Source organism: Nannospalax galili, unplaced genomic scaffold, assembly GCF_000622305.1.
Source record: "Nannospalax galili isolate Female #2095 unplaced genomic scaffold, S.galili_v1.0 scaffold875, whole genome shotgun sequence".
NCBI classification, from domain to species: Eukaryota; Metazoa; Chordata; class Mammalia; order Rodentia; family Spalacidae; genus Nannospalax; species Nannospalax galili.
Genome location: NW_008337059.1, coordinates 2344058 through 2355469, shown reverse-complemented (window position 1 = coordinate 2355469; position 11412 = coordinate 2344058). Strand labels below are relative to the sequence as shown.

The 11412-nt window shown below is 43.4% G+C and overlaps 1 protein-coding gene and 2 pseudogenes across 1 annotated transcript in view; 2 read left to right on the top strand and 1 right to left on the bottom strand.

Annotated features, from left to right (window-relative positions):
- Positions 1-11412, top strand: part of Pi4k2a (phosphatidylinositol 4-kinase type 2 alpha) — a 60669-nt gene continuing 49257 nt past the window's right edge. The window contains exon 1 of the mRNA XM_008831968.2: positions 1-502. Coding sequence (XP_008830190.1) covers positions 71-502 — 432 coding nt within the window. The 5' untranslated portion in view covers positions 1-70. The remainder of the gene's footprint in view (positions 503-11412) is intronic.
- LOC115070171 lies at positions 7050-8807 on the bottom strand (annotated as a pseudogene).
- On the top strand, positions 7675-7928 carry LOC103733192 (annotated as a pseudogene).

The window sequence follows — 11412 nt, the reverse complement described above, 5'->3', positions numbered from 1 at the left end:
CGCGGATTGGTCGCGGTCGCGAGCTGCGTTGTGTGGAGCGGGACGGGTTCCCGAGCCGGCGGCCTGAGGGATGGACGAGACTAGCCCACTTGTGTCCCCCGAGCGGGCCCAACCCCCGGAGTACACCTTCCCGTCGGGCTCGGGAGCTCACTTTCCGCAGGTGCCGGGGGGTGCGGTCCGCGTGGCGGCGGCCGGCTCGGGCCCGTCTCCGCCCGGCTCTCCCGGCCACGACCGGGAGCGGCAGCCGCTGCTGGATCGAGCCCGGTGCCCAGCTGCGCAGTGTCAGACCCACACGGTGGCGGCGCAGGCCCAGGCCCTGGCTGCCCAGGCCGCGGCCGCAGCGCACGCAGCTCAGCCTCAGCGCGAGCGGAACGATTTTCCGGAGGACCCGGAGTTCGAGGTGGTGGTGCGGCAGGCCGAAGTGGCCATCGAGTGCTGCATCTTCCCGGAGCGCATCTACCAGGGCTCCAGCGGAAGCTACTTCGTCAAGGACTCTCAGGGGGTGAGTGCGGGGGTGCCCCGGGAGTTTGGGGGGGGTGAGTGCCCCCCGAGAGTGGGAGAAGGGGAATTGGACGGTTGCAAAAGAGAAAGTTCAGTGCCTGCCTCTAGCCCGCTTTGGAATGCTTCTGGGGACTGGAGATAGGAAAGCACCGCGGAATGAAGAAATCAATCAGAACCTTTAGGTGGGGGAGGCGTGAGTGGAAAATGAAAAGAGGAAATTGACCAGATACGGGACAGAGGCCCAGCTGCCTCCGGGAAGACTGCTCCTGGACCGAGAGGCGCTGACGGATGCTGCTTTCCAGTAGGTTCCTTAGCTTTACACAACTGTGACTTGTATTCGGCCATTGGCTTACAGATTTGGGGCTCCAGTCCCCTCCCCCCTTATTTTTGACCGAAGCGATGTGTCGCTGTTCTATAGGACAGTTGACCCATCACGGGCTTTGGGGATTTAATTTCAGCCTCTGGTTGGGGTGGGGTGGTTGTATCCTGCTACAATCCCAGGGTTCTTACTGACAGTCATTGATAACAGCGTGGGTGGACTCATCAGTTTCATCTACCCTAGTTATTGCTTACTTCTGGGAAAAGGTTCACATTATTGCTCATGGTTCCTCAGTATGGAACGTTTTTTAAAAACACGAGACTGCTGTGTTTTACTTTCATTTCTCTCCCATTCTTTTCAGCAAAGGCAGAGTTTTGCTGACCTTTATTTTGTCCCCTGCTTGTCGGGGGATGAGAGTAGGATAAGCTGGGGCATGACATGACCAGGGTAGGTGAGAAGTGAAATTGATTTGAAATATTTCAAATATTTAATTTAATTTGAAATATTTGATGCAGATCAAACCAGAGATATTGAAAGAATAAGTGGGTGAAGATATGCCAAATCCTTCCTGTTGAGGTTTTCAAATGTTCCAAAATAGTTCATTGTTAAAAATGTACTCTTGTTGTATGTATTAAAATGATGGGTGTCAGAGTTTCCTCAAAATTTCCTTGCATCTTGTGTGAACTTTTTTTTTAAGTCAGGCCCTTGCTATGTAGCCTAGGCTGGCCTCCAGCTCATAATTCTCCCACCAGAACCTCAGGCCAAGTGCTGTGTGGATTAACTGGGCAGCATGCTGTTTGTCTAAATGACCAGGATGGGCTGTGACTTGTAGCTCTTGGTCAAGTTCTTTGAATGATTCATTCACCCAGAGTTGTCCCTGAATTATCAAAAACCAGAGAGTATTTCTGCTGTCAACTTGTTTGTATGAACTGGATTGGGTAAAGCTTTGAGAATTTGCACAAAGGCCTCTGATTCAACCCCTAGCACAACAAAACAAATCAGCAACATAATTTTATCTTTTTTATTTGAGAACAGACTGAGATTTAAGATAGGAGTTTTTTGTTTGTGGGGAGTAGTGATGGTTGTCCTTTTGGCTAAGAGTCGGCTAAGGATCTTTTTGATAGCCACTGGGGGGAAGATTCTTGTTTTCTTTCATGATGTTATTCGTGCTCATTATGGAAGTGTCAGGTGAGCAGAGAAGTGATCTGGGTCTCTTGACAGGTGGGAGTAATAGGATCTGACTTCTAGAACCTCAAAACATACACAGAGAATGACAGACTATAGGTATGTGTTTTGGTGATGTTCAGGATCCCAGTCTATAATTTCTTGGCCACTATTTTTTTGTGAGGGGAAATTACACACAGATACCAGCCAAAACGTTTTGTTGTTTGTTTTGAGACAGGGTTTCCCTGTAGCTCCCAGCTACCTTGGAACTCCCTTTGTAGACCAGTCTGGCCTCAGTCTTACAGATAGGCACTTGCCTCTGCCTCTTTAGTGCTGGGATTAAAGGCATGCACTACCACTCCTGACTCTGGACAAAATTTATTAATGTAACTACCCTGCTGCCACTGAAAATGTGGCTTAGGCAGAGGACCACTTCCTAAATGCTGTGAAGGGTTAGACTGGCCTATAGACAAACTGTAGTTTTTTTTTTTTTTTTTTTTTTTTTTTTTTTGTCTTTGAGACAGTGTCTCCCTGTAGTCCCAACTGGCCTGGAACTCACTATGTAGATCAGGCTGGCTTTGAACCACCTGCCTCTGCCTCCTGAGTGCTGGGATTAAGGTCATGGGCCACCCTTGAATCTGCACCCAGTGTATTTATTTAACTAGCACTTACTATATACCAGGTACTGTTTTAAGTGCTTTATTTATTAATTTATATTAACACACTTATTCCTCATAACCACCTTCAGAGGTTGGTACTGTTCTTATCTCCACTGATGAGGGAACTAGGATGTTCAAGGTCCCCCAGCTAGTAAGGCATACTGAGTTTTGAGGTTATACTCCTAACACTCTGCTGCCTCAGAGTTAATCAGGCATTGAATTTATAGTTTCTCTTTTCAGCTATGGTATTGGTTAGTATTGAACTTGACTATGCGCGGCAGATATTTTAAAATAATAATGACATGAAAAAAGTTCATTTATCTCACTTGTGAAGGATGTCTATAGGCTGCTCAGGAAGACTTTTCACTTCAGCCCAGGATTCAGCTGTCCCTAGTGTGTGGCCTATATTTCATCCTCTAAGATGATTGCTTAAGCTTATTTGCTATGAGCTAGTTGGAGAAGAGTCTCCACCCTTTAGGGCTCTTCCTAGAAGCTGCACCAGATTTTTCTGCCTACATCCTCTTATCTAGAACATAGTTACTGTAGTGGTTGGGAGCTATAGTTTTTATCTTGCCTAGGCAAAAATGAGGGCTCTTGTATCAGGCAAGAAGAGGAAACAGATTGGAGGAACCAGTTGTATGTGTAATAGCTACTTTTGAAACAGTCTGAAACATTCTTGAATATGGTAGCCTTGATTCTCAGTTTACAATGGTTTCTGCCACAGCATGAACAAGGATGGACCTGGAACAGGAAGACAGAAATTGCTAGATTGGAAGTCATGGTGATGTGCTCTCATTGTACCTCCTTGATTCTACCCTTGTGCTTCAGGGCTCATGCTCACTCAGTACAGACTTTTTTTTTTTTTTTTTTTTTAAGTTATTTACTCTTATGTGGCTAGTAGTACTAGATATTCCTGTTGTCAGGAGTCACAGAACAGCATATGCTCTAACTAGTTTAAGAGGTTTTAAATGAGATACCGTATGTAATAGCTCCTAACGTAGTTCCTGGTACTTAGCAGGAACATAGTGAAGAGTTTTTCATTTTGTCCTTTTGTTTAATTTTATTTTCAGATGAGGGCACATGTTTTCCAGGCTGACCTCAAACTAGCCATATAGAATGACTTTGACCCCTTAATCTTCTTCCCTGTACCTCCTGAGTTGCTGGGATCACAGGCGAGCTTCACCATGATGTGCTTCATCTTGTCCTATTTTCAACATTTTTTTTGTTTTTGTTTTTGTTTTTGTTTTTTTTTGTATTTTTTTGAGACAGGGTCTCCCTGTATCCCCAGCTGTCCTGGAACTCACTATGTAGACCAGGCTGGCCTTGAACTCACAGAGATCCACCTGCCTCTGCCTCCCAAGTGCTGGGATTAAAGGCATGCGCCACCACACCTGGCTTCAACATTTTTTTAAATTAATTTTATTTATTATTTTTATTTTATGTGTATGCATGTATTGCCTGCATGTAGGTAAGTGCACCCATGTCGTGCAATGCAATGTCTGCGGAGGTCAGAAGAGGCTGTTGGATCCCCTGGGACTGGAATTATGGACAGTTGTTAGCTGTGGGTCCTGGGATTCGAACCCAGGTCTTCTGCAAGAATAACCACTGTCCTTGACAGCTGAGCCATCTCTTCAGCCCTCAACATGTGTTTTAAAAATTAAAAATAAATTAGGTGGTGCCGGGAGTGGTGGCGCATGCCTTTAATCCCAGCACTTGGGAGGCAGAGGCAGAGGCAGAGGCAGGTGGATCTTGGTGAATTTGAGGCCAGCCTGGTCTACATATTGAGTTCCAGGACAGCTGGGGCTACAAGGGGACCCTGTCTCAAAAAGACAATAAAATGAAATAAATAAATAAATGAAAAAATAAATTAGGTGTGCGTGCGTCTGCATACATGTATGTGTATCATGTGTCTGCCTCGTGTCAGAAGAAGGTGTTGGATCCTTTGGTACCTAGAGTTACAGACAGTTGTGAACCACTAGGTGGGTGCTAGGAACTGAACCCAGGCCTTTTGCAAGAGCAGCCAGGGCTCTTAACTACTGAGCTGTCTCTCCAGCCCCTTTGCCCTATTTTTAAGATATATGCCTAACCTTTAGATAAGCCTTTCTTGGCTACATGGTGTCATAAGGCAAAGTAGTATAATTTTGAGTGGATGTTCTTTTTTTTTTTTTTTTGGTCTTTTTGAGAGAGTGGATGTTCTTAAAACCACTGAGAATAGCAATTCATTAGGTAATGCTATTTGGTCCAGTTATGGTGTCTGTAACGATATCTACCCACATATTCTAAGAAGTTCACATCATCATTTCAATGAGTTTTCAGCCTTTTAAAAACATTTATTGGGGGTTGTAGAGATGGCTCAGTTGTTAAGAACACTGTCTGGAGCTGGACCTGGTGGCGCACGCCTTTAATCCCAACCCTTGGGGAGGCAGAGACAGGCAGATCTCTGCGAGTTCAAGGCCACCCTGATCTACATAGTGAGTTCCAAGATAGCTGGGGCTACAGGGAGACCCTGTCTCAAAAAGACCAAAAAAATACACACTGCCTTGCTCTTTCAGAGGACCTGGGTTTGATGCTCAGCACCTTCATGGCAGTTAACAACTGTCCCTAACTCTAGTTCCAGGGATTCTTATGCCTCCTTCTAGCCTTTGTGGGCATTGTACGACACTGGTGCACTTACTTACATGTAGGCAAAATACCCATAAACATAAAATTGAAATAATTATTGGCCATTTGTATTTTAAAAAATTTGCATTTATTTATTTATTTATTTATTTATTTATTTATTTATTTATTTATTTTTATTGTGCATATGTGTGTGTACCACAGCACATATGTAGAGGTCAGAGGACAACATGAGAGAGTCAGTTCTTTCCTTCTACCATGTGGGTTCTGGGTGTTGAGTTCAGGTCATCAGACTTGGTAGTAAGCACCCTTTGCTGAGCCATCTGACTGGACCCAATTTTCAACCTTTATATTTTCATTTTATTATTATTATTACTATTATTGGTTTTTTTGAGACAGAGTCTCCATGTAGCCCCAGCTGGTCTGGAACTTGCTATGTAGACCAGACTCGCCTTGATTTCACAAAGATTGCTTGCCTCTGCCTCCTGAGTGCTGGGATTAAAGGTGTGCACCACACCTGGATCAACCTTTCTCAACCTTTTTTTAAAAAAGTTAATATTTTTAAATTTATTTTTATGTATATGAGTGTTTTTCTTGCATGTTTGAAAGTACAATGCCTGTCAAGGCCAGAAGAGAGTGTCAGATCCCCTAGAACTAGAGTTGCAGGTGGCTGTTAGCTACTATGTGGGCACTAGGAACTGAAGCCAGGTCCTTTGTAAGAGCAACAAGTTTCTATAACCACTGAGTCATCTCTGGCCAGCATCCCTTTTCAAAACCCCCTTTTTTTTTTTTGCTGAGACAGGGAGGGTCTCACTATGTAGCTGTGGCTGCCTTGAACTCCTCAGAGATCCATCTGCTTCTGCTTCCCCAGTACTAGGAGTAAAGGCATGTGCCACCAACTCCTAGCTCCTTTTAGTTTAGACACCAACAGTTTCTTGTAAAAATGGCATTTTTACTGTTTTTCAAATATTCAAATATTGGATGTGCTGCTGACTGCCTGTGCACACCAAAAAAAAAAAAAGTTTTTGTTTTTTGTTTTGAGATAGTCTTGCTCTGTGACCTAGACTGACCTAGGACTCATCGAATAGCCCTGGCTGACCTCAGACTTATTATGACCCTGTTCAGCCGCCTGGGTGTTGGGATTACAAGTGTGAGCTACCACACCTGGCCAGAAAGTTCTCATATCCCTCCACTTGATTGAGAACCATAGTGATTGCCATTACCAAATAAGGAATCTTTTTTTTTTTTAATAGTGTAGCTGGAGCTTTATTATGTGATAAGAATATAGGTTTTTTTGGTATTTTTGAGACAGGGTCTCCCTGTAGTCCCAGTTGGCCTGGAACTCAGTATGTAGACAAGGCTATCCTTGAACTCACAGAGATCTGCCTGCCTCTGCCTCCCGAGTGCTGGGATTAAAGGCATACACCACCATGCTCAGCCTTAATTGAGGATTTTAAGTGGAACAAATGAAGCAAAAGAACTGCTATGCTTTTTTTAACTCTAGAGACATAAACCCTTCTGCAACTAAAAATGTAATTAAATGAAACTCACGTTTAAAAGTCATATTAATAAGTGGTGATGGAGATATTTTGTTTAATGGTACAATTCTAACCCAGAATTAATTAGCTTCTAAAACAAAATACTTAAAAGTTGGGCATGGGTACATGCCTGTATCCCAGCAATTGGGAGGAGATAGGAGGATCAGAAATTCAAGACCAGCCTCAGCTACATGGCGAGTTCAAGGCCAGCCAAAGCCATATGAGATCCTGCCTCAAAAAACTAAAAGCAATTAAAAAATACATGGGAACCTGAGAACTCAGCTGTATCTTGACAGGATAAATATGAACTAGATAGATATCTGTAACTTGCAACTCTCTGTAGAAATTCTACCCCCACTTTGTACAGATGACAGCAGGGGTTCCTGTATGAGCATACCACGTAAATTTAGGGAGAGGCAGCTTGGTGTTTGCCTTCTCCTGCTTGAAGCAGGCTCTTTATAGTTGACTTTAGTTGATCTGCAAAAACATATCTCCCCATCAGTATTGACACAGAGACAAGATGAATTAAGAAGCAGTAACTTTAAATGGTCTGAAACAGCATTAAGACATTTCTCCTACACCATACATAGCAATGGTACAGAACATTCACATGTCGCTTGATGGGGTCCACAATAAAGTACAAGGTCTGCTTGTGCTCCTTAGGTGAAGGGTAGCACAGGCCAGCAGAGTCATAGGCTCTGATCCACCAAGGCAAAGATGCTTAAAAAGACAGAACAGGAACTCTTCTCTCTCTGGCTGGCTGAAGATTTCATATTTTTCAGAATCTTCCAAGGGCAAAATCTTTCATAATTCATCTGAAATAAGAAATGGATCACAAAAAGAATCTAAGCACTTGACGATATGTCCACTTTCTCATACAGTATTTTTATCACATAACTGTTTAAAAAATGACATTGATCCGGCCTAACCTTCCTGCCCTGGTCAGCTGAGGACACGGCGACTACGGACACCATGGTGGCCTACTGGCAGCAGGCCGGACTTAGTTACATCCGGTTCTCCCAGATCTGTGCAAAAGCAGTGAGGGATTCCCTGAAGACAGAATTCAAAGCAAATGCCGAGAAGTCTTCTAAAAGCAGCATAAAAACTGTGAAGGTGAAAAAGGAATAATTGACCCTGACTGAAGCTTGCAGTGCTGCATCCTGACAGTGAAGATGTGGACACCTACTGTTGCTACTCGCAATCATCTTCACTTCATGAAGAAAAGATAATGTCTTGTTCATAAATTGATGATGCCAATAAATTAACATAGTTCACTCTTTTAAAAAAATGACATTGAGGGGCTGGAGAGATGGCTCAGCGGTTAAGAACACTGACTGTTCTTGCAGAAGACCCGGGTTCCCAGCACCCACGTGTCAGCTAACAACTGTCTGTAACTCCAGTTCCAGGGGATCTGACAGCCTCTTCTCTCCTCCGCGGGCATTACACAACACAGGTGTGCTTACGTACACACAGGCATAACATTTATACACATAAAATAAAAATAATAAATATATTTTTAAAAATGACATTGAAAGTTGTTGCAAGGTACATTTATAGCTTCAATTTTTTTCACTTCAGTTCCATGACAAAATCATCTTTCTGGTAGGGCAGGAAGGTCTGGTTGAAGCCGAACGCTTGTGCCTGGATTCTGCCCAGCATGGACCACTGGTGGAGCCAGTTGGTGATCTCCCGGGCCCTCAGGGACGGAAAGATTGTCTGGGGCAGGAACCTGAAGTTGTAGCTGCCAAGATTGCCATCATGCTGCTGGCTCTGAGGAAGGCAAAGTGGTTTCCTTGGAGACATGGCCACTAGAGCCGCCCCAAATAAGGAATCTTAAGGAGTAAAATACTTTTACAAAATGATGGATGTTATATGTTCTATATGGATGTAGGTCTTGAGATATTAAACTGATACAGGGAGCTGTTCCACATCACAAGTTGTAATGAGTAAAATAGTTTTAGGTTAATTGTGACATAGGAAAGCGACTGCAGACTAGATTTCCTTCACTGCTTTCTCTTTGGGCTCCATCCATCGGGTTTCTTGAGTTTGGAATAGCTCGCTCTTCCCTTTCATGTACATTGAATGTGTACGTATGACTGTTCTCCCTAAACAGCTAAGTCAAGGACTGCTGTTTCCCTTTAGCTTTTAATGAAGAACACAGCAGTTCTTAGAGTGTGGCTTAGGGACCACTAAGGGTTGCTTTTGAGGGCCCCAAAGGTAAGAGTATTTTCACAATAATTGTAAGGCTTTATTTGCCTGTCTCTCGTTTCCTTTGGAGTATAGAGCAGAGATGCCCAGTAATCACATGATGTGGGAAATGGAAACAGATTGAATGCCCAGGGGGATGTGAAAAAACAGTGGTCTTCTGTTAAGTCAGACCATACACAGATCTGCAAAACTGAAACGGTGCCAGTGTGTTTTGAAAAGTTATTTTTCATAAAAATCAGTCATTTATGTTAATGTATAGTGTGTATTTTTATTCAATGAAATTAACATTTCTGCTTTAATTTAAAATACAGCAAGTATAGCTTTCACCCACAAAAAATAAAAGCTTTGAGGGGGAATCCTAATAATTTTTAACAATTTAAGGGTGTTGGGGTTCATTCTTGTAACCCTAGCATTTGGGAGGACGGAAGCAAGAGGATTGCTACAAGTTCAAGACCAGCCTGGCTGCATAGAAAATTCTAGGTCAGCCAGGGCAACACAGTGATCCTTAAAAAATTAAATTAAGAGAATCTTTTTGTTTGTTTGTTCCTTTTTCTTTTTTTCCTTTTTTTTTTTTTGGTCTTTTTGAGACAGGGTCTCCCTGTAGTCCCAGCCAGCCTGGAACTCACTATGTAGACCAGGCTGGCCTCAAATTCAGAGATCCACCTGCCTCTGTCTCCCCAGTGGAATCAAAGGCATGTGCCACCACACCCAGCTGAGACTCTTTTTGTTTCTATTATTTTGTGGGATTCTATTTGTGTTGAGACAGAGCTTATGTAGCCCAAGCTAACCTTTAACCTCCTGATGCTCCTGTCTCTACCTCCCAAGTGTTGGGATAATGGGTGTGTGCCACCAGGCTGACTTTGTACCCCTCAGAAATGATCTTCCCCTGGGGCTGGAGAGATGGCTCAGTGGTTAAGAGCACTGCCTGCTCTTGCAGAGGACCCGGGTTTGATTCCTAGCACCCATATGGCGCCTACGAACCGTCCTTAACTCTAGTTCCAGGGGAATCCAAAGCCCTCTTCTGACATCTGCAGCACTGCACGAAATGGGTGCACTCACATAAATGCAGGCAGTACACTCATACACATAAAAAAATAAAAATAATTAAATATTAAAAAAATAGGGTGACTTTAATTAGGGAATGAAGAGGGAGGGTTAGACAGGGGGAGAGAGAGGAGAGAGATAAGAATGTTTATCAGTTGTGAAAAACCAGAGGGAAATGTATTAGTTCAAAAGCCTACTGACTGAAAAATTATACATACAATATGTGTATAGCTGAATGCTATATAATAGGAAACGGCCAGACAGGAGGAATCTCCCTTTGAGTTGTTGGTCAGGGTAGTCCAAGAGATTCCAAACATTACACAGGCTATTGTCACAGCCCTTGATTGCCTCCCAGAACTTAAGACCCTATTGCTGAAGATGGGACATACTTCAGACACAGGACTTGGAGCAATGGAGCTGGAAATGACCTGGAAGCCTCCTCCCTGAAGGCTGGCTCTCATAGTATTATGGAAATGGAAGAGCAGGTCAGAAACTAAAAGCTTTTGCAATATGATGGTAATTAAGAACTTTGAAGCAGAAAAAGCCTCGAGACAAGAGATAGGTATGGGGGAGGTGAACAGGAGTCTTCTTCCCTGCCCCCTGGTAACCAAGGATAGAAATCTTTGTTTTCCAAAACTTTCACATTCCTGTAACCTTTGCTGCCATATGTTATCTTACCTAATTACCACATATATGCTTACATTCCTCACTCTGAGTATAAAAACCCTCCACAGCTTGAACAAGGGGTCTGACTCTTTTTATCCATGGGTCAGTCCAGCTAGCGTCAAATTAAACTTCCTCTCCTCACCTGACTTTGGCTGTTGGTCTCTGATTTTTCCATAACAGTAGTTTTGGAAGACTGTAGGCAAGCTGCTAAGGGAGAACATCAATGGATGGTCCAACACCAACTTTAAAGCCTATTAACCACAACAATGACTGGCACAGCAAATTATAGTGGTGCAGTCGTGGCGCTATTATGTTGGGGAGGGTAATCAACAGCTGTCTAATTAGACTTTTAAGCCCACTCAATGGGAGGGAACTCCTGTGTGGCACTGTAAACATAGCCAAATACACATGGCTGGTGAGGTTATAGAGCTCAGAGAAAACCCTAAGGCTGTCGCATTCCTTGACAAATGTAATTTCTTACTATATGCTAAACATAGATCCTTGTATCTACAGACAGGTATGCCAGTCACCACTCATCAAAGAAACTTCTTTTGCAACAGATGGAGACTATTACAGAGTACCACAAGTGGTCACACACAGAGAATGAGTGTCTGTGAGATACCCAGCCCTAAGTGACACATCTACAGTGGAACCTCTACATCTGAGGCTCACGAATGTAGTGGAACAAGGGATA